This window comes from Apium graveolens, chromosome 9 (genome assembly GCF_009905375.1).
Source record: "Apium graveolens cultivar Ventura chromosome 9, ASM990537v1, whole genome shotgun sequence".
NCBI classification, from domain to species: domain Eukaryota; kingdom Viridiplantae; phylum Streptophyta; class Magnoliopsida; order Apiales; family Apiaceae; genus Apium; species Apium graveolens.
The window spans coordinates 123,563,752-123,587,796 of NC_133655.1; the positions used below are offsets into that span (position 1 = coordinate 123,563,752).

The window sequence follows — 24,045 nt, forward strand, 5'->3', positions numbered from 1 at the left end:
CTTTCAACAATCTCCCTAATCAGATGAAAGCGCCGCAGGACATGTTTGGAATTTCTATGAGACCTAGGTTCCTTGGCTTGTTCTATTGCTGCGTTGTTATCATAATAAAACACAATAGGCTCTTCAACGCTAGGAACAACTCCCAACTCAGAAAAAAATTTCCTCATCCAAATGGCTTCTTTTGCAGCCTCACTTGCAGCTATATATTCTGCTTCCGCTGTGGAGTCAGCCATTGTAGACTGTTTGAAACTCTTCCAACTAATCGCACCACCATTCAGAGTAAACACGTACCCTGACATGGATTTGCTATCACTTTCTGATTGAAAACTAGAGTCAGTATAACCCTCTATTTTCAACTCAGATTCACCACCAAAAACAAGAAAAAATGTCCTGAGTCCTTCGCAAGTACTTAAGGATATTTTTCACTGCTTTCCAGTGGTCTTCACCTGGATTGGACTGATATCTGCTCATCACACTAATTGAATAAGCAACATCAGGCCTTGTACACAACATCGCGTACATGATAGATCCTATTGCCGAAGCATAAGGAATCTTACTAATACGCTCTCTTTCCTTAGGTGTCTTAAGAGACATTTTTTCGGAAAGGGACACTTCATGGCTCATCGGTATGAGACCTCTTTTGGAGTTTTCCATGCTAAACCTTTTAAGCATTTTCTGGATGTATGTACCCTGGGTAAGACCTATCATTCTTCTAGATCTATCTCTATAGATCTTCATACCAAGAATGTAGGATGCTTCTCCCAAGTCCTTCATGGTGAAGTTCTTTGATAGCCATACTTTGACTGATTGTAGCATCGGTATATCATTTCTGATAAGAAGTATATAATGCACACACAATACAAGAAATGTTACCGCGCTCCCACTAACCTTATTGTAGACACATGGTTCATCTATGTTTTTGATAAAACCAAACTCTTTGATTGTCTCATCAAAACGGATGTTCCATCTACGAGAAGCTTGTCTTAAACCATATATGGTTCGCAGCAGCTTACACACTAGGTGTTCATTTCCCTTGGAAAGAAAACCCTCTGGCTGTGTCATATACATTTTCTCCTCAAGTTCCCCATTGAGAAAGGCCATTTTCACGTCCATTTGCCAGATCTCATAGTCGTAGTAAGCAACAATCGCAAGCAAAATTCGAATTGATTTTAACAGGGCTATAGGCGAAAAAAGTTTCATCAAAGTCAATCACTTGCCTTTGTTTGAATCCTTTTGCCACGAGCCTGGCCTTATAGGTCTCCACCTGGCCATCTACTCCAATCTTTCTTTTGTATACCCACTTGCACCCAATAGGCTTAACACCTTCAGGCGCCTCAACCAGAGTCCATACTTGGTTGACATACATAGATTCCATTTCGGATTTCTTGGCACTATGCCATTTCTCTGAGTCAACACTACTCATAGGCTCATTATAGGTCACAGGGTCGTCATCATCAATGATTGACAACTCATTGTCATTCTCAATGACAAGGCCATAATACCTCTCAGGTTGGCGAGACACTCTCCCTGTCTTACGAATGGGCTGTTCCACAGAAGGTTGTTCAGTCTGAACAGGTGTTTTCACTTGATCCCTAGTAGTTTGTGCTTCTTGAACTTCATCAAGTTCAATTTTGCTCCCATTGTTTCCTTCAAGGATAAACTCCTTTTGCAAGAAGGTAGCATGTCTGGAGACAAACACCCGATGATCAGTGTAAAAGTAATACCCCAAAGTCTCTTTAGGATATCCCACAAAATTATATTTTACGGATCGAGATTCCAGCTTATTTGGGTCAACTTTCTTGACATAAGCTGGACATCCCCAAATTTTAACGTGTTTAAGACTCAGTTTCCTTTCTTTCCATATCTCATATGGTATTTGAGGAACAGATTTGGAAGGCACCTTATTCAGTAAATATGCTGAGGTTTCCAATGCATAACCCCATAGGAATACTGGAAGATTCGCATAGCTCATCATGGACCGAACCCTGTCTAACAAAGTTCGATTTCTCCTTTCAGATACCCCATTTAACTGTGGAGTATATGGAGGAGTCCACTGGGAGACTATACCATTTTCTTTGAGATAATCTAGAAACTCTCCATTCAAGTATTCACCACCTCGATCTGATCGAAGAGTTATAATACTGTGTTTGGTTTGTTTCTCCATTTCATGTTTATATTCTTTGAACTTTTCAAAGGCTTCAGACTTGTGTTTCATCAAATACACATATCTGAATCTAGATCTATCATCTATGAAAGTAATAAAGTACGAAAATCCACCCATGGCTTGCGTAGACATTGGTCCACATACATCTGTGTGTACCAATCATAGCAAATCTGCAGCCCTCTCTCCATGTCTACTAAATGGAGATTTGGTCATTTTACCTAATAGACAAGACTCGCATGTAGGATATGATTCAAAATCAAAGGGGTCAAGTAACCCTTCCTTATGCAATGTCCGCAGTCTATTTTCACTAATATGACCTAGCCTACAGTGCCATAAATAGGTCAGATTTTCATCATCTCGTTTTCTTTTATTAGTTTGTTCAATCTGAAGTAAATCATGCTCTACGTCACATACATACAGACCATTATTTAAAATGCCACGTCCAAAAAGAACATTATCTCTAGGGATAGAACATTCATTATTCTTAATAATAAATGAAAAACCATCCACATCCAACATAGGAATAGAAACAATATTCCTCACAATAGAGGGGACGTAATAACAATTATTCAAAATAATAGTCTTGCCCGTAGGCATATGTAAACTAAATGATCCTACACATATGGCCGCAACCCTTGCTCCATTGCCCATACATAGAATCACCTCATCTTTTTCAAGAGTCCTACTTCCCTTTAGTCCTTGCAACGAATTGCAAATATGGGAACCACAGGCGGTATCTAATACCCAAGTAGAAATTTGACCTAGTGACATATTAACTTCGATCATGAACATGCCTGAATCAGAGATGGTAGTCTCACTACCCTTCTTCTTTAATTCTGCAAGGTAAACCTTGCAGTTCCTCTTCCAGTGCCCCAACTTGTTACAGTGAAAACAAACAGCTAAATTAGGACCAGTCAACTTGTGAGCATCTAGTATGCTTCGGAGTGATAGTGCAGAAGACATGACGAATATAGTAAATCTGTAAATGATAAACACATAACAACACTTAGCAAATATTCAATTTCATTTCAAAACACTATATGAATCGGGTCTTTATTCATAAGTGTCTCCCACTAGTTTATCTAATTTATTCAACCCTCTAAGTGAAAATTAAGCATTCATAATGCTAGTGGGAATATGGATCCTACATTCCATCACACAACCTCGGCTGTGGCACGAAACGTCATGTGATGTTCAATAGGTAGACAACTCTTGTCAATTACATCTTATGTTATTCCCTAATATAAGTTTAGCCTCTTGAATAATTGAGTCACGGCTGTGGCACGATAAACTCAATATTCTAAGTCAAGTCTAACCCAACATTTCGTACAATTGAATCAGTCTCCAACGGCCCACGGCTGTAGCACGTACCGACCTTTAGATTCTAATTCAATGTACACATCTCTATGTAATAGACAAGTATTTCTTATTTCGAAATCAAAGCCCTCGGCTGTAGCACGAAACGACAATGATTTAAAAATAAGAACCACTTTCTACCATGTTGGAAGGCTATGACCGACACAAGCCCCTTGTGTCATTGGCCAATTACTACTTGATATTATTTAATTTTAGAGGGATTATATTACGTTACAATCATAATCATATTATAAAGAGATTCTTCCTTTTAAATTAAATATTTCAAATCAATAATCGATAATCAGATGATTCCCAGATTGGGTGGAGCATTGTCAAGAGGCGTCACTTAATAACCCTTTCTTACAGATAGAAATCTGTTGTTGACAGAATCATCCTTTCTCTCAATATTGAAAATTCATATTCAATTACGTGTTTCATAAACACAAGAATCTCATGATCGTATTCATAATATTTATTGTTAAGGCAAGAAACGATTCCTATTCTAGATTTTCTAGAGCACACCTTATATTGATTTAAGTTCACCTAAATCTATCATCGCATGATAAACATAGGCATATATTTCATATATAAAATTAAATAAACAAATAAATGTAAAGTGCAATAAAGTAAATGTGTTTGGTTATGGCCCCATCCTATGTGATCTTTATCAAGCTCATGATAAAGATCAAGGTCAATCTAATATGGTGATGAAAATAAATACAACTACTTATTACATAAGTCTTCTTCTTTATTTAGACTTCTTTGTATCACCTCCATTGGATAACCTTCTTGAGTCTTCAATTACATTACATGATTGAAAGTAAAACTAATCTAATGAACTTACAAGAATAACTCGAGTTACATTTGAGATTTATGATTACAAAGATTGACGACATGCAAGTCGTACTACCGGATCTGGACCGTAGGAACGTTCTGGATCCTGGACACCTAGACGATGGTGATGTTGCCATGTGTCCTGAGTCCCTCAAGGTTAAAGCTGAATACTCACTGGGCTCTTGTAATTGGGCCCGGGGTTTTTGTTATTGGGCCTATATTATTATAGGCTATCAGATACCACTCACATTTAAACCAGGCGAGAGTTTGTGTTTAGGTAATACTCGATATCACGACAAAATGCAACATGATGCATATATATATATATAAACAGGCATAAGGGAAATCAATTATAGGCTCTTTAGTATATTGAGAGAAACTTAGAAAATTAGTAAGATATTATTTGTTGATATATAGACGATCAAAGATGTACGAGAGAATTAAGGTTGTACCTCTCTCATAATGTTATGTCTACTGAATGCTATGTTAAATTTTTGGTCGGAATAGAACAATTTGCCAAGCTAGTTTTCTTGTTTGAAATTAAGATAAGAATCCGATTCTAAAATCAATCCACTCTATCAAGTCATGTAATGCTCCTTCCTTTTGTTTCAGATGGATTCACTCATCTCATTCTTAGACTTACACTGTCATATATAGAATTAGAGAAATTCTACTAGGATGTTAAGTTGTCAACACTCTGTCCTAGTAGGTGGTGGTTCTATTCAGGTAGATTTTAATAGGGTATCGGATCATTTTTTGCCTTCTTGGCTGGCAGTGGGTTACACACTTTGGTGGTTAGTTTTGTCTCCCGTGGTTAGTTTTGTCTCCCTTGGCTTCAATGGCAGGCACACTAAAGGAGGACTAGCTGTTCCTCGGAGGTTTCCACTAAGAATTGAATGGCTTTGGCTCAACAAGTTCAAAGATGACAAATGCATTCACGCCTATATATATCTTGCTTGCATTCATAGATAAGGATTGAAATGACTTTAACTATATCTCATTTTCAACCTCATTTGAAATTTATTTCAAGGTTGAAATGTCGAATTATGGTGTTTATCTGTTATCTGATAGTATATTCATTAAGGGCGACTACTAGGCACTAGCTTGAAGTTTTTTCCCTTTAACCCTGCCTGCCGCCTGTTCTTCATTCAATTTCGAGAACTTATATTTTATATAGGAAATCAGGAGCTTTTAAGTTAACAAAGTCTAAACTAGTAGCAATCAGTAAACAAATAGCAATCATAAATTTGTATTTACTTCTAATTATACCGTAACAAAATCAAAATCAGAGTTCACCTAGCTGTACAAGTAATAATTCTTACCCTAGCTGTGAAATGTTTTCGTTTTTGCTTTTCCACTGCAATTAATACAGAACGCTAAACTTCTTCCAACAAAATCAGTTTCCAAAAGATCATCCATCCTAATATTGGCAACTCTCTTTGGGACAAAGCTCGAAACTGCTTGACCAACAATGTTGGATTTTGGATCTTATTTATGTTAATTGAAGTGTCTCCTAATTCCACAGTTTCCGGACACTATAAATTTTAAAGCCCAAATAAAGCTGCAACTAGAAAAAAGGCACGCGAGTTGCTAAATAAATATGACTTAGGCCCAAAATCAACAATATTTAGAACAACATAGAAAAAATAAAACAACGTTTATGAGTTTGTGGTGTATAAATTTTGAGGGCCCGGAAAAGGAAATGATTAGAAGTTAGCTTCTACACTCATTTTTGTTTCTTTTGTGAGTTTAATATGAATGTGGAATATTAATAAAAAGTATTGGTGAGTTTTCATATGAAATTCCTTCCAGAATATAAAGGAATTGACGAGGGAATGAAATGTGTAGTGATAATCAAAAACATGTACTTCTAAATTTATCAAGGACAATTGAGGCACGCAGACTGTACCAAGCTGAAATCCCTCTAGGCATATGCTTCTTAACGTCAATGAACTTGTACTAAGTGTCTCCCTTGTTGGTTGATCCATTGGCCAAGTTCCCTGTCCACATTATTTCAGAGTCTCATGAGACTAAAGGCAGAGGCTAAACGTGTTCAGAATTAAGATGTGATGATTACCTTTGACAATACTCTGTATTCAACTATCAGCAATCACAATAGTCTCCTGTCCTGATGCCCTGATTTTGCAAATTATATGGATTCGATGCTTCTCCAGAAGAAAGAAGCTTCTGGAATACAAAGGGATATTCAGAAGGTTACAAAAAGTAAGTACTCTTATTAATACAAAAATTATTGAGAATCCAGCTCTACAGATAGATTTGTGAGCTTAGCCTGCAGGAATTACAGCAGTCTCTACTCGACAATGTAAGTAGTCACAAAGAACTACAACCAAAATGCACCATATTGTATGCATAAACACCAATAGGCCAATATATAATATCCGATATTTTTTAAAAGAATAAAAGAATGATAGAAAATTAAAATTTGATAAAGACTTAAGACTGCTGAACGGGCTTTAACCAAGCGATTCTTATTTGTCCATGCTGTTTGGGCTCCTGCTCCGCAGCTGAGCGAATCTTCTATGTCCCTGAATCATTCATATCTAAAATTCTATCTGAAACCATTCATATATATATACATAGGCCCAATTCTAGTTAGGTATTTTATTCCGCGAAGAACACCTCTGCACACCGAACAAGGTACAATCCATACATTAGCTATACAAAATTACTCGATTTTCTAGTTTTTATCATCTGCTTGATTAATTGTCTGGGTTCTTTATCATTATTTAATTGTTTTGGTATCTTTCTTATTGAACTAGATTCAATTGAGTGTCTAGGTGAAAGGCATGAGTAGTTAAGGCACATGTTCAGGCCCTTAGCTCAGTTACAAATGTGATCGCTACCTAAGATTAGTTTTTAGTTTTAAGTATTATGTAGTTGCCTTCCAGTTTTTTCGTAAATTTGAATCAGCTTTGTCGAGTTTGTTTGCTCAGAATTTGTGTTCTAAATAGTATGGATTGCTTCTGTGTTTAGTGTTCTATGTATAAAACTTAAGTTTACAAAAATTCATCTTAGATTGAGTTGATCCTCTCACCTTGTTTGGTTTGTTCTTTTACTTTTCTGGCTCTGTTTAGTTAGTGCCGGTGTCTTTTACAGGCACCGGAAGCAATATTTCTGCGTTCTCACGGTGAATGTACGCAATATTTCTGCGTTCTCACGGTGAATGTATGGTAAATTTCCCGAGGGCTATACTCATAATAATCCTCCTATTCAACTACTTCGAACTTTCCGAACACGTTATCCTTATGCATGAATTAATCATCCTTTTCATAGAAATTCCGTAAAATATTTCATTCTTAATACTATGTTGGTTGATGAAGTATTGTTTCTTGCTGGTGTATGTGTGAAGTTAACTTTGATGGTGTATGTGTGAATCACATTATTTGTTCACAAAATTTTATCTGTAGTATACTGAACTATCTTGGTTGTCAAATTTAAAATCAACTATACACCTCTTTGTTTGTCTATGCAATATAAAATTAAAGTATACAAGAAAAAGGTGGATATATGTAACCACTGGATTTAGCAAGGTGCTGGTGTTTTATTTGCGTATGGCAATATGACTTAGTATCTCAACTTTGATATAAAATAATGTGAAGATATATGTACCAGAACTCGCAGAAGAAAAACCATAATAATCTAAACAATTGAACTACTTGGATCGGAAACTTACCAGTTAGAGATCTGATGAGCTCATCTGATACATATTCCTGAAGTGTGTGAATAGAGAATAGAATATTGCCGAGCACTGCTGCCTGTGCAGCAACATCTGGGCTAGGAGATAATAACGTTTCCTGAATTACTAATATTCCACCTGCTTCTGCGACCGCTCGCTTATTAGTTCTGCTATGCATGACGAAGTTTTGCAATGCACAAATTGATTATTTAGTTTAATCAATTGAATTAGTGTTACTTGCATATAAGATTCTGTCAAGCTTTAATTAAATTTTCTTGATTTAACATATATATATGTATCCTTCTGTACTAATTAATAAGATGAGAGTGACGAAGAGGTTTGTGACTTGGGATAGCAGAACTTCTTGATATTATTTAAATCATCCCTATTCTTGATTGTCCGAGGAGTATGTGTACCTTACCTTTATTCTTGTACTTATTAATAAGATAAGGAGGGGGTGAATGCTATCTAAATGTACTATGTATATGTAATTTCAATATGATATTCACATTTGTTTGGGCAGGATGGAAAGGAGTTGCACATGATTCAAGAATATTAACAAAAGTTGTGGGTTAATACTGATTCCAGTTTTCCCTTACCATAAGTATGTATCTTTTTATATGCTTTACAATCTAATTTTTTAATAAATATTTCATATTAATAATATCAAAATATATTATTATATTAATTGCAGATAAATATTATCTTTGTGATGCTGCATATGCAAACACTCGTGATTTTCTAACTCCATATAAAAACACAAGATATTGGCAAACTGATTTTCGGGGACGGCGTGCTTTGACTAAGAAGGAAAAATTTAATTATGTGCATGCACAATTGAGAAATGTTATAGAGCGTGCATATGGTGTTTTGAAAGCATGATTTCCTGTATTAAAACAAATGCCTCCTTACACGTTTTCGACGCAAAGAGATATCGTCATTACATGTTTTGCAGTCCATAATTTTATAAGGTTGCAAAAATTAGAAGATGGATTATTTGATCAATGTGACAACAATGTCTCGAGTGACAGTGATGAAGAAGAAAATGAATAAATGGTAGAAGAGGCAGAAGATGAATCACAACAAACTTCACAAGGAACACAATTCATGAGTAGCTTACGTGATCAAATTGCTTTGAAACTTTCACCGAGTTCATAAATTTTGTACTCCACTTTAGTTTTATTATGACATAATAACTACTTGTTATAATTTTACATTTTTGTCCGTTAAAATATGTTCAAATTAGATGTAATGTTTTTTGAAACAAATGGCATCCAGATAAGATATAATTTTTTACTAAACAATATTATTCATTCAGTATTCAGATTTTTGATTCCTTCAGATTATTCAGAAATATTATTCATTCAGAAATAAGATATTCAGATTTTCCAAATGACCCCTTAGAATTAGAACTTTTTTTTTGGTCGGTGAGATATGCAATCTCGAAGAATAGATTGTACCGAGATACAAAATAAGAAAAAGAAAAGGAGTTTCCTTCATACAATAAAGTTTATCATCTAACCGAAGGTCATGCATGATGGCCCCGGAAGTTTAGACAATAACGCCTTAAGGTCTGAAGAGAGAAACACCCAAATAACTAAATAAAAGCAAGATTACTTATCTGGTGTAAAAGCTCGAGCAAACTACTTATTGAAGATCCAAATCTTTGATTTTCGTGACCAGTTCATCTACCATTCGGTACAAAAGCCAAACCTGAAAATATAACCAACAGATTCAGTCATTTAACCATTATTGACACGTAAATTCAATTTATTCAGTTTTCAAAATTAAATAACATAATTAAAATAGTTAGTGAAATTAACATAATATAACATCTAACCAAAGGGAAATCCTTTGGTTAGAGATAAACTAATTAGTAAATAGATTGGTTTTTAATCTCAATTATTTAAAACTTAAAAGTAGGTTGTGATTTATTGTTAAATGTCAGTAACTTCTGCATAACTTTGGAATAATTACAGAACTTCCAAATAGACACCACATTCAATAATTTGTACCAGCATAAAAGGGTTTTAAAATTGTCCTATTATTATATCCAGTAAATAAAACTCGATTTATACAATCCATAAATTTGTAATTTCAATGAGTTGGTATTTTTTGTAAAATATGGCACAGTGTAGTAGTACTAAATTAGTAATCATGAAATTTCTGATGCTTAGCTGAAAGTGGCTAGCACTGCCAAGGAAACAAATGCATATGATCCTGTCAAAATTCTAACTAAATTTAAAATTAGTCTGATTTTGAATTTCCTATGTTGTCCATATGCCTAATGATACAAATGAAATATAAACTTAAGGAGGATTGTGCAGTGGAATAAATGATATTGATTATTATCAATAATATGCATCTGACCCGATAATTAATCTTGATTACTATATTACCTTTGTTGTTTAAGTTCATTCTTAGTGTAGGATTGAAGTTCTTCACCCTTAACGACTACAACATTCGATTTGTGTTTTATCTGATCTAGTCAACTTGCAAATTTCACTGGCCTTTTTAGTAGCTGCAGTATTCTCCAATTGGAAGGCTGCTACAGGTTAAATTTCATGTTATTGACATTTTCCAGTGCCCTGAGTAGAAAATTTTACTAAAAAAGCTCTATAAATTTCTTTGAATTTTGGTTATCACAGTTATAGTTACATCCTGACTGGACTCTTGGGAGCCTTTCTTTTTCAGTCCTTTGTAGAAGACGAATCATTCCCAAGTAAGTAGCACAAAATTTGGAACATATACAACTTAGTAACATATCTCCTATACACTGATCTATTAAAGTCCTTTCTACGAGAAAAAAAGAATTCTACATTAGCCCATAAAACTTTCTAGATTCATATGCATTGTTTCATAGTATATGTGTGATATAAGGGCATTAGCCATATGATTTTTAAGCATTTGTTGAAGTTTAGAGAACAGACTAGCTCTTTTATGCTTTTGACTTGCTGGACTTGATGTGAATAAGACGGTAGTTTGGCCAGCCAACCAAGATAATCCCCCTGTCTCAGACGATGTAACTTTGCGTTTAAGTATTGATGGGAGGCTCCTTCCACAACAACAATATCAAGACTCAACTACAGATGTTGTGAGACTTGATCAATCTATATCTTCTGCTTCCATGCTAGACACTGGAAACTTCGTGCTCTGTGATTCTAGCCAAGAAAGTATGGTTAAGTATCGGAAACTTCGTGCTCTATAAATTACAGTCAAGACTAAATAAGTTTACACAAAATTCTTTTACTTCTAGAGAATACAATCCTTAGAGAATATCAGGACACACTTGCCATAAATTACAGGTTTCACAATACTCAAAAGGGGAACAAAGTGTGATATCTTAATTTGAAATTCTAGACAAATTTTGATTGAAAAAGAAAGGAAGATAAAACTTTGTCAAGTGCACATGAAGCCATTAAATACTGCAGAATATAGACCGCCACAATTTCAAAATTTCCAAATATAGAGGTTTCTAAGCCAAACATACTTATCAGTTCATATATAACAATCATGGTAGTTTCATAGAGTGACATGTTCTAAATTATGTAATTGATAATTTCAAGCACAAATAATAGGCATGTACCTATACCCCAAGTTAAAATTAGTCTTCTTCAACTCATTTTACCTAATTTCCTTAGATGAAGTAGGTGAAAACCTAAGCACTTTCAATTGACATATATACCAATAGAGAATATACAAATTGCAGTTATAAAACCTCAACCAGTTACAGCCTCGTGTACAACTTAAAGATAGTAAAATTAGTAAGACATAAATTAGAAACCAAACCTCTAGCCCTGATGAAAATTTCCAGTACGCTCCATACCTTTGTCGCTTCCTCTAGTGTTAACCTGTATTCCAGTCAATCTCATAATCTCCAAGTTTAAAATTCGCCTTGAAACAATATTAACTTTTATTTTACAATTATTACTCATTTGTAATCAACAAAATATTGAATAATTCATTGGACTATTTTATGACTTAATGTCATAAAAATCATTCATTTTTTATCATATTTGTCTACTAGGAATTACCTTTGAAAGAAACTAATTCTGATTTTCAGTATGTTGAGCCAAATCATCCACCCATGAGACTTCAGCTTCTAGCTCCAGTGCTTGTTTAGCGAGATTATGGGCTACCACATTACAACTACGATTGACAAGGGAGACCGATGCCTCCGGGAATTCAGTTAATAGTATTTTAATGTCTGACAGTAAGATACCCAGTTCGTTATGATAAGCGTTTGTATTATTCAGCGTTTGAACCAGAGATAAAGAATATGAAAAGAAGAACTTAATAGGAAGTCCTATCATTTGTACCCAACGTAGCCCGACCAGGAGCGTCGATGCTTCTGCATGGAATACATTTAAGTTACCTTCTAGTGGTTTTGACAAAGATGACTGGACCTTTTTATTTGCTTTAAAGATAACAGCTCCCAATCCTACCATTCCCGAAGACGTGGATATCGAAGCTTCCACAAAAAATGTTAGGTCTTAGAGACCTGCTTCTACTTGCTCTTCTTGTGTCAAATCCTCTTTCAACAACATTTTTCTTTCTGGGACATTCACATTTCTAATCTCCTCATAATACATGGTTAGCCATATTTTAATTTGTTGTGCTGATCTTTGTTGCTGACCATGAGTTTTCTTATTTCGTTCGGTCCATATCCCCCATGCAATGATTAACATCCTCTCAAACATTTCTTTTTCTAAAAGATCAGAAGCATAGAATAACACTTCCTTAAAAGAGATGTCGTCTTTACCCCCTCTCATGAAAGGATATTCAAAGGATTCCCACACCTCTTGTGCAAAAGGGCACCAAAAAACTGCATGTGCATTTGAATCCTCCCCAAATCCACAAACCGGGAAGTTGCTATGATTAGTTATATGCCGGCGTAATAGTCCTTTGGTTGTCGACAAAATTTCTTGAAATCCTCTCCACCCAAAAATTAGGATTTTTCTCGGAATTCTGATCTCCCAAAACATTCTCCACCATGATGAAAGTGTGTCAGAAGAAGAATGACTAGTTGTATTAGCATTTAATGCTAAATTATATCCACTTCTGACTGAATAATTCCCATTCATGCTGTAATGCCACATCCACAAATCTGTATGATCGAGTGGGCTTAGGGGAATTATTGAAATAAGTTGAGCATCCAGACTCAAATAAATTTGTTGAATTAGGCCATTGTTCCACATACCAGGCAGTTGGATCAGTTCAGAGACTTTCAAATTATCATTGACATATTTAGTTATCGGTAAGAATGATGGTGGTCTTGGCAACCAAGGATCATTAAACGCGTTCGTATCTTGTCCGTTACCTATGCGCTTTCTTAAACCCTTTTTTAGTAACTCTTTCCCCCAGCAAATACCCCTCCATGTCAAAGGACAACTTCCCTCTTTAGAATCTAAAAAACCCGAATTTGTAAAGTACTTTGCTTGTAAAACCTGTGAGATGAGAGAGTTTGGATTCTGTAATATTCTCCATACTTGTTTATCCAGTAACGCTTGATTATATTGAGAGAATTTTTGAAGCCTAATCCACCTTCACTCTTTGGAACATTGATATCCTTCCACGCTTTCCAGTGGATCTTTTGTTTGGATTCTACTGACCCCCACCAATAGCGAGCCATTAACTTTTCAAATTCTTGACATTGCCCTTCTGGAATTCTAAAACAACCCATAAAATATGTTGGCATTGCTTGAATAACACATTTTAAAAGTATTTCCTTGCCTCCTTGTGAGAAAAGATTGGGTCTCCAAGAGTGCAAACGTCCCCATATTCTATCCTTTATGGATCTAAAAAGCACTTTTTTATTTTTACCCCATCATAGGCAGCCTAAGATATGTTTCAATCACTTCAGTTGTTTGCATATTTAAATCATCTACAAAGATAGAGCGAATATCTTCTGTGGTGTTCGGGGAGAAGAACAATATTGATTTGTTAAAGTTTATCATCTATAGACAATAGAAACAGTCATATATTTGTCTTTCCGACAGTGAACCATATAACTTAAATCAAGGACATTTATAAAGATTCTAACACTTCTCTAGTTATCATTTTAGTTTTACCCGCGCTAAACTAAATTCAAGGTACTCTAAATATCAACTGACTGACTCAACGTGTTAGATTAAATTATACCTGTCCTGAGCAATGGGAGTAAAGAGAGAAGATGTTTTGGATAGACTGTAGAGATCTTTTGGAAGCCTTAAGAAAAAGCAAGCTATCATCTGCGAAAAATAAGTGACTTATGGAAGGTGCACTTCTTACTACTTTTAGTCCCAGAATATCACGTATACTTTCTGCTTGTTGTAATAAGGCTGAGAATCCTTCGGCACAAATTAGAAATAAGTATGGTGAGAGGGGATCTCCTTGACGCAATCCTCTAGATGGAAAAACTTCACCCTGTTTCTGTCCATTTATTTGGAACGAATACCTCACTGATGTCACACAACTCATAATCTTCTTCACCCATTGCCCTGACAAACCAATCTTTAGCATCATTTTTTCTACAAAAACCCATTCCACCCTATCATATGCTTTACTCATGTCCATCTTCATCGCTGCATAACATCTTTTCCCATCTTTTATTAATCTCAAGTGATGCAGACATTCGTAAGCTGTTAATGCATTATCCGTTATTTATCGCCCGGGAACAAAAGCACTTTGTGTTCCACTAATAATAAACGGTAAAATCGGTTTGAATCTGTTGATTAAGGTCTTCGATATAACTTTATACAGCACACTGCATAAACTAATCGGTCGAAAATCCCCCACTGACCTTGGTTCATTGACTTTAGAAATAAGGGTGACAAGAGTACCATTTATTGAAACCAAATCTGCTTCCCCGTTTAAACAGTCCAGAACTGCTTTTGAAACAAGCATGCCTACTATGTCCCAGAAATGTTGATAAAACATAGCATTCATACCATCAGGTCCTGGACTTTTGTCGGCAGCTATAGAGAATACAGAGTTTTTAACTTCCTTCATAGAAAAATCTTTTTCCAGTTTTCTATTCATCTCTTCTGTCACTATTGGGTTTACCGCACCCAGCAATTCTTCTATTTTCTCAACATTCGGGGACGAGGAAGTAAACAAACTCTGGTAGAATTTTTGGATAATCTTGTTGACCCCATCCTCATCTTGGATCCACTCATTTTCCTCATTCAGCAGTCCTGAAATAAATATATTGATAAGTAACTTTCTTAGTTTTGTTTTTCATTTTATTTGTTCTATCCTAATAGAAACAAGTGTGAATTTTAGTTTTACATATTTGAGATTCTTACTAACAATATAAGCTTCAGGAGTATAATCAACATTTATAACTCTTTTTCAAGGTAATCTAACTTGATAATTAGCCGTATCTCTAGGAACCAGACTCCCCCATTACATTATCCAAACTCCTATAATCCTTGTCTACTCGGCTCCTATTAATAGAAATTATTATCCTTGTCATCAACCAACTGGACTGTTAAAGTAATACTCACATACTTGGGTTGGTAGATCATACTTGCATCATAATTACTTAATGTTGCTAAACCTAACCCAGGTTAATTGTAATGCACATTTAAAGAATCTTCTTTCTTATTATTAACGTCCCTTTTAGCTAAAATTCTAAAATTATACAGAAAATTCTACTACATTTACCAACTCCAGTATCCTTTTTCTATAGCATATAGATCAGTCAAATTCTTATGTGAATTTTGAGTCTGGATAACCTTTCTTTTCCTTCATGTGGATATCGTATTCAAATTGTTATAGAGCCTAAAATGAAATTAATTATTTTAAACTTAGACTCTCAAATCTCCGATATAATCTTGTTTATAATAGAGTTTAATAGAATTGATAACCTCTGGTGAATCAAGAAATCCTACATTCTCAACGTATTTTACTATTTGAAATTAAACTTATCCAACCTCGATAGAACTAACAAGGTTATAATTAATCTAACTTACAAGATTTGTCAGTTATTACAACGATTTTAATAACCAAGATTATAAATATATATATATATATATATATACACATACCTTATGGAGAAATACTACGTTCCATCAGTCAAGTTAATCTAACTATAATAAATTTATATTAAATTTACCCTTCTTTAAAGTTATCTTTTTATTCTATTTTCGTAGCCAAATTTTAATATAGTTTTTAAGTCCGTATATTACTCTGAATTAGAACTTTCATTTAAACTATTAAAGTAAGTATACTTTTTTTTTGTCGGTTAAAGTAAGTATACTTGATAAGCCGTATATTTAAGAAAATTTGTCCTTCGACAAACCCTACTGCCTTAATCTTTGCTCCTTTACTAGATTTTATATCCAACATTCCCTGAACAAAGTCACTTTTGATTTTAGGTTCCTATTACCATTGTATATATATAAGCCTACTACTACTTATCTCTCAAAGTATTCCATGATGACCACAAGACTCATTTTCATCAACTCTATAATTATGTAACCTAACCATTTAAAATAGAGTATTACTCAATTACCTAACTTGAATACACGACTCTCTTATGTTGGATCAATCAATCAAATTTCATCCCTGATTCTCTTTAGTTTTTAAATTTTTCTACCAATTTACCTGTATAGGGATACCCAAATTGAACCAGGAAATATGCTCCACACACTATAGTTATTAGCATCTTTCTGAACTAAATGGTCTATTCATTTTTACCACTTTATTATAAATCAAAGCTTTTTTCTTCTCTTGCATAATCCATCAATTTATATACTTAATTTAAATAGGATTTTAATTAACTACGATACTAATATAATTAGGATACTAATTAACGGTTAAGTAATCAAAATACCTTTTATAGAGTTTATTTTATTTTTTTTCTTAGCTCTTTGATGAAAATTTTTTGTGTTTTGATCTCCAGCTTGTAACCATAATTCTCTGGATCTTTGCTTCCAAAAAACCTCCTCTTTATATAGAAAATCATTCAGTTTCCGCTCCATAACCTTTAGCTCTTCGTTATCATTTGATTGATCTTGAGCAATATGAATAGCTACTATTCGTTGATGTGTTGTTTTGATTTCAGTAGTCAAAGATCCAAACTTTGCTCGACTCCATGAGGCCAGATTAAGAGAGCACTGCTTAATATTGTTAATGGTCGATAATAAAGTTGATTGATCTGCCATCTTCTAATTGGATTTAATGATCTCTTGACAGTCAGGTTCACTTATCCACATATTTTCGAATCTGAACCTAGCTCGTCTTCTACTGAGCTTTGAAAGGTTCGACCCGTCTTGGAAGCCTACATAAAGAGCTCTATGGTCAGATTGAAAAAAATCAAGATGCACTAGATGGTTGTCTGGAAACCACTCCACCCACTCTTTGTTAACCATTGCCCAATCCAATCTTTCTTTTAAACTTCCATCATCCGTTTTACTAACCCATGTATAATGATCACCTTTATAATCTAGAGGTTGTATATCACACGCCTCACGTGAGAGCTGAAAAGCTTTAATTTGTGCTTCACTTTTCACTCCCCCTCCATCCTTATCATCCTGACTCAAAATTTCATTAAAATCACCCATAACAAGCCATGGTCCAGTAGTTGTATACCTGAGTTTTTGTAATAAGTTCCAAGTATAATGCCTATTGGCTACCTTTGGTTCCCCGTAGAATCCACAAAAGTGCCATGCTCTTGCTTGATTATCCAATCGTAAGAAACAGCTAAAATGATTAGGTGATGATGATAAATATGTAACTTCAACATTGTCTTTCCATAGAACCATTAATCCTCCCCCAAATCCAGTTCTTGGGACCTCGAATCCATGTTCAAAACCAAGTTTATTACAAATTATATTTACTTTACCATCAGCTAGCTTCGTTTCCATTAAAAAGAGTAGATTTGGTTTATGGTACTTGACCAACAGTTTTGCTTGCCTTATTGCTTCCTCCCCATTCAGACCTCTTGCATTCCAAGTTATTATAGCCATTCATATAGAAATCTTTTAGGCGTCTAAGTGATTTTTTATAATAACAATTCACCCAAGTTATTATTGCTTTTCTTCTTTTTATTGGTTTCTACTAATCAATCAACTCATATGTCTGGTCCTTAAAATCCTCCCCACTTGATTGAGATTTACAATGTGAAATCTTACTTAATTTCCTAAATTTATTATTTTCCTTTCTTTCTATGTTCCACTTATTTAAATTCTATACAATCTGCTTATATCATTATTTAACACTTACTGAGTCCCTGATTCTTAGTTTGTAATGAAACATACCATTAACACCCATAAGCTTCCATATTTTCTTCCTACCTTAAATACAACATTTTATTAAGAACCATTATTGCACATTCCTTGTGCTTTCCTCAAATTTTGATTTATTACGGTACCTTTCCTCTCATTTCCTACTATCCACTTTCTTTTAACGTTCCTGACTTTTATTACTTAAGGGTTTCAATTCTATACTTGATCTTGGAAATTCAATCAATAGAAGCATTCTCTTTAAGATATGATACCGTTGATTATTTACTTCTTTTTACTATAAAGAAATACTTATTACAAGAAAGAGGAAATATTACCATTATTGCACATTCCTTATGTTTTCCTCAAATTTTAATTTTTACAATACCTTGCCTCTTTTTTCCTACTTTCCACTTTCTTTTAACGTTCCTAACTACGTTATATTCCTTATGGATTTCAATTCTATACTTGATCTTGAAATTCAATCATTAGAAGCATTTTCTTTAAGATATGGTCTCACTGGTTCTTTACTTCTTTTCATATAAAGAAATACTCATTATAAAAGAGGAAATAAATTTATCACAAAATAATTATAAAATATTCAACCATTCATGCTGTTTAAACAATACCAAATCCATCAAACTTTCTCTTGCATAAAAATACATACTTCAACTCTCTTTCTTATAAATAGAATCGTAACCCAACATCCTTATTTAATAAAATAAACATCTAATAAAACCATCTAATAGTCTTATATTCCATCCTCTTATTATCTTTATTCTAGTAATTATTTCCATTTGGGATTCTTTTCATTCCTAATTGGTTCCGTCTTCGTTCTGGCTGCTCGCTGGTAGTGGGGGCGGAAGAACTTCATTTTATCCCTTTGTAACACTTTTTAAAATTGGACGACTGTTACTTGCTCCATCTGTAGCGTCCTTTTGATATTTTACGTTCTCAGCTATTCCGCCTTTATCACCGTCATTATGAGACTTCATCTTTGAAATAGCTAAAGCCTTTTCATCTATATCACCTATATTTCCCACTTTCAATCTCTTAGTTGCTGAGTCCATTGAGAGTGCCTTAGGGTATGCTTGAGAGTTAGCATCTGCATCATATTGAATCTGCTTCTTATTAAACTTCTGATCACTAATCCCATTATTAACGGCAACATGGCTTAATCCAGTAGTTTTCAACGAGTCATTATATTGAAGGGTTGGGTTGTGGCCATTCTCCAGTTCTTCTACATATGACACGCAGTCTTTCTGAATATAAGTTAGATGGTCACAGAAATAACAGAATTTAGATAGTCTCTCATAGCGAAAGGAGATCCATATATTATTCTTTTGCCTCCCAAGCTTCAGAAATTTTCCCCTAAGGAGAGGTCCAGAAATATCCAAGCCCATTCTTAATCGCATAAAACTACGCCTGTAGTTTACACATTAAAATCCATAAAATCACCCATGGAATTAGTTATCTCCTTCCCAGCCTTTCTCCATAGGGTCTTGTAAGAAGACCCGGGGGTATTCCATGCACTTTAACCCAGAACGGAATCTTTTGGAAAGATTCAGCTGTTACTTGTTCCATTGCATCAGCCTCCAACAGTATAAAATAGCTCCCGTAAAAATTCCATGGCTGCCCCTTCATTATTCTATTCTTAACGGCTTCCGATCTAACCGTAAGAATAAAAATACCATTAGTATAATCCTCAACATTCACACCTGCCTTGTTCTGCCAAACTTTTTCAAACATATTCTTTAGCGCCTCTTTGTTTACAGCTCTTCCTGATAGCATTCGTCCATATATAACCTTCGGTCACTCTGTGATTTTAGCATCAATCTCAAAAGATGGATCGGTGATCACCTCCAGCTCCTTAGACTTCAGTTGCACATTTCCAACTGCTTCTTCAGATGCAAGAAGTGGTGTGTTCTCCATGGGACAAGTAATATTTTTATACAGGCCGGTATGATGGTAATAGAGATTGATACAGGGAGAATAGTGGAACTAGAGGTCTATTTATAAAATGCCTACACTGCTCTAATCCTAATTTTTTGGATTATAGTATCAATTATGGTTAAACCAAATTAGATCATAATTACTTGCCTCTTGGTTCAATAACTGCTTTCAAATATACTATTAGTTCAGACCAACATTCTCGGCTTAAATGAAGGTAATTGATCTTCTTCTATTAGTTTTAGTATCAGAATCTTTTATAATTGGAAGGCCGTCTATTAGTTATCATAATCAACATATCTTTAAAATCAATTCTATCTTTCTTTCTATAAATAATCACTCAGGTATTAAATTAAGATCTCCATAAAATCCTTCTACATTTATATTTCCTCTTGAAACCAGCCGGATAATCCTACAACTGTTCCATGATTTTAAAATTAATAATTCAAACATTTATATCCCATAAATAGTGTTTTTTTGAACAACATGAATAGTGCTTTTTTAATAACTACTTTCTATCACTCTCTTGGCCATTCAAAATCCTTAATTCGCTTAGACATTCAAACATACCTAATATAGTTTCTACCCCGTCAATATTAATAGTTTCCTCCCTTTATACTACCGAACCTCATAGTAACCCCCATTATTTCCTATTTTAAATATCAAACTGAAATTTTCTTTTATTATTTATTATAGTCTAAATTTTGGTTCCAATAATATTACAATCTTAGCGTTCGAGCTTTTATGAAAAATGTCTGTTACAAAATTATTATCATTAATAAGGAGAGTCAATTAAGGAATTATAAATTGTTAATCATTGAAAAATGTTTATTTTCCAAATTCCACACTAGCAGGAATTTCAAAAATTTTATTTTTCCTAAGGCCACCACTTACTCTATCTCCTTTACTAAGTACAATTGGTTTGTCTCCAGAAAACTCAATATAAAAACTTTGGATTGAAATGAATAAAATAAAATTATTAGCTCTGAACTGGGATTTGATAAAACTACAAGGATTTATAATATGGACCATAACAATTGTTTAGTAGAGGAGATAATTACAAAAGAAAACGTGAACCTCCTAAAATCTTAATATATCGTGTTCTTCTCATTTCTCTATACAACCAGAGGAGGCTAGGTTCTCTCAAACTCCAATATTGGATACAAACCCTTAAAGGCACAAATTATCACCAGCGATAACACTTAACCTCTTAAAAGGTACTGACCCTTCCAGGCACAGAATTATCATCAACGATAACATATAACCTCTTGAAAGTACAACCCTTAAAGGCACAAAACTATCCTTATCGTTGAACATATCACCTCTTACAGGTACAAACCAGACCATACATTATAGCCAGCACGAGCAGAGCTCAACATCGCATAGAGACATTCATTTCATCCAAAATACAAAACATAACAACAACTACACCAATATCCATCCAACAAGTCTACCTAAGCTAAATTGAACTTGCGTTTATTGAGTACTTACCTCTATTGGCTTAACTTAATATAATACAAAACTTAAACCTGTTACCACTAAGAACACTTTACCACACAAAAATCTGTTGATCCGTATTAGTACTGAGTAGAGTTTTAGATCCTTACAGTGATGGAGCAAAACCGCCTGTTCATTAGCCCCACTATTGAAGAGCAAAGTACACCATTGACAATCATTCGAATGTTTACAAAGTCCATAGGACATTTTCAGCTATGAGGGATTTAACAAAACACCCCACTAAATGGAATAATCAAACTCGAATTCCATTTTTACTCTTAATCTATATCTAAACCAAACTTAAACCAATATAACAGTAGATATACAAATCTCTATAACTAGCTAATCTAATCAGAAAGAAATAGGTTTAACCATACCTTTTTGAAGAGAAATCCGTCATGCTGCTTCGTTTGATGCGGCAAAAGCAAAAGTATAAGCTTCATCTTCACCAAAATTGGTGTAGCCCCTTACAACTGTTGAGAATAATTCAAAATTATTTGAATTATTTTCTTGAAAATTTGTTGATTAGTTTGTTAGGTATTTTTCAAATAATTAGTAGATAAGATAAGTTCTATTTTTTAGAAGTTTTAGTATTTTCTAGTGTATAAAACCACACGTTGGTTATCAGAAATAAAATAGAAGTATGTATCTCATTTTATTCACTACTTCTCTATATTTTCTCTCTTTCTTTTATTAGTCCAAACACCAACAGTGGTATCATGAGCCTTATTGATCTTAAGGGTCTGTGATATAACATAGCCATGTCTTCAAATCAAACACCAAATCTTTCTCCTCCATTTTTTAATGGTGAAAATTATCAAGTATGGTTTGTTAAGATGAAAACTCATTTAAAAGGTTTGGGTTTATGGACATGGGTGGAAAGTGAGAGGGAGATACAACCTCTTACCGACAATCCTACTCTAAATCAAATCAAGCTTCACGAAAATGAGTCAAGTAAGGGTCCAAGAGCTTTATCAATTATTCATACGGCCGTGTCAGAATCGATTTTCACAAGAATTATGACTTGTGAAATAGGAAAAGAGACTTGGGATAAGCTAAAAGAATTGTATGAAGGCAACGCAAGAATAAAGATGATGCAAGTTTTAAATCTCAAAAGGGATTTTGAGACTTTAGCCATGAAAGAAAAAGACACTATACAAGATTATTATGATACTTTGATGGGTGTTGTTAACAAAATGCGGCTGATGGGAGAAGATGTACCTGATAGCAAAATTGTAGAGAAGCTGTTTGTGAGTTTGTCTAAAAGGTTTGAGTCAAAACTTTCATCTATTGAAGATTCAAAAGATATAAGTGAACTATCTTTATCCGAACTAATTAATTCTCTGCAAGCTCAAGAACAAAGAAGAGCGATGACAAACAAAGAAACTGAAAATGCGGTTGAAGGAGCTTTTTTGGCAAAAACTCAAAAGCAAAAAATAAAATTTACTCAATGTGGTCATTGTAAGAAGAATGGGCATGAAGAAAAAGATTGTTGGAACAAGGAAATGCCTAAATGCTTTGAATGCAAGAGGTTTGGACATGTGCAAAAGTATTGTAGAGTCAATACGGAAGAAAGTGTCAATAAGACACAAGTATTTGATGAAGAACTTTTTTGATATTGGAGAGAAGTGCTCTAATGTGTACGTTGGTGAGAAGTGCATCAACATGAAACTGTGGAGAGAAGGGCTCCCTAATGAAACTGTGGAGAGAAGGGCTCCAACAACAATGATGATGGTGGGAAGTACAACATCATCGAATTAATTTTAGAATTTTGAATTATGAGGGAGTGTTGAGAATAATTAAAAATTATTTGAATTATTTTCTTGAAAATTTGTTGATTACTTTGTTAGGTGTTTTTCAAATAATTAGTAGATAAGATAAGTTCTATTTTTAGGAGTTTTAGTATTTTCTAGTGTATAAAACCACACATTGGTTATTAGAAATAAAATAGAAGTATGTATCTCATTTTATTCACTACTTCTCTATATTTTCTCTCTTTCTTCTATTAGTCCAAACACCAACAACAACACTCGTTTTTTTTCCCTCCGACGACCACTTCGCCATGCTCCATTCATGTCTTCTCCTCACCACCAGGATCTTCTCCTTCGCCAACATCCCGATCGATGTGTCTTGTCGATCTCGAGGGGAGCATAGAGAGAGAGACAGAGAGATGCTCTTGATTCTTTTCAATTGCTCTTTATACCCAACTTTAGAAATTAGGGTTCTTAAGCTTGAGATTGGGGGTTTTTGGTTTGATAAATAATGGTTCGAATTGATGTTGTGGGTAGCTTGGGGTTGGAAAGGCTAATGTATTTGTGGGAGTTTGATGACCGGAAAAG

The 24,045-nt window shown here is 34.3% G+C and overlaps 3 protein-coding genes and 1 long non-coding RNA gene across 4 annotated transcripts; 1 reads left to right on the plus strand and 3 right to left on the minus strand.

Annotated features, from left to right (window-relative positions):
- Nucleotides 1-6,217: 6,217 nt before the first annotated feature.
- Nucleotides 6,218-8,626, minus strand: LOC141683158 (uncharacterized). The gene is made up of 3 exons (XR_012560139.1): nt 8,049-8,626; nt 6,432-6,541; nt 6,218-6,354 (listed from the first exon to the last, which is right to left on the minus strand). It is a non-coding gene; the product is annotated as an uncharacterized LOC141683158 (long non-coding RNA).
- Nucleotides 8,627-12,544: 3,918 nt separating this feature from the next.
- Nucleotides 12,545-17,200, minus strand: LOC141685541 (uncharacterized). The gene is made up of 6 exons (XM_074490635.1): nt 16,870-17,200; nt 14,833-15,226; nt 14,488-14,560; nt 13,875-14,008; nt 13,596-13,720; nt 12,545-13,458 (listed from the first exon to the last, which is right to left on the minus strand). Exons 1-6 carry the CDS (start codon nt 17,198-17,200, stop codon nt 12,545-12,547), a joined length of 1,971 nt encoding a protein of 656 aa, XP_074346736.1.
- A 3-nt stretch (nt 17,201-17,203) lies between these two features.
- LOC141685542 (uncharacterized) lies at nt 17,204-18,004 on the minus strand. The gene has a single exon (XM_074490636.1). The coding sequence runs from the start codon at nt 18,002-18,004 to the stop codon at nt 17,204-17,206; it is 801 nt and encodes a 266-aa protein (XP_074346737.1).
- A 4,463-nt stretch (nt 18,005-22,467) lies between these two features.
- LOC141685543 (uncharacterized) lies at nt 22,468-23,322 on the plus strand. The gene has a single exon (XM_074490637.1). The coding sequence runs from the start codon at nt 22,468-22,470 to the stop codon at nt 23,320-23,322; it is 855 nt and encodes a 284-aa protein (XP_074346738.1).
- Nucleotides 23,323-24,045: the final 723 nt, after the last annotated feature.

Bases quoted from the DNA above. Each gene is read 5' to 3' on its own strand.
- LOC141685541 (XM_074490635.1), bottom strand. From the start codon at position 17,200: ATGGCAGATCAATCAACTTTATTATCGACCATTAACAATATTAAGCAG. The intron at 15,227-16,869 runs GTATTTTGATTA...TATTTATTTCAG, and splicing joins TAAAATAAACTCTATAAAAG to GACTGCTGAATGAGGAAAAT. The intron at 13,721-13,874 runs GTAAAAATAAAA...GGGTTGTTTTAG, and splicing joins CTTAGGCTGCCTATGATGGG to AATTCCAGAAGGGCAATGTC.
- LOC141685542 (XM_074490636.1), bottom strand. From the start codon at position 18,004: ATGGCTATAATAACTTGGAATGCAAGAGGTCTGAATGGGGAGGAAGCA.
- LOC141685543 (XM_074490637.1), top strand. From the start codon at position 22,468: ATGTCTTCAAATCAAACACCAAATCTTTCTCCTCCATTTTTTAATGGT.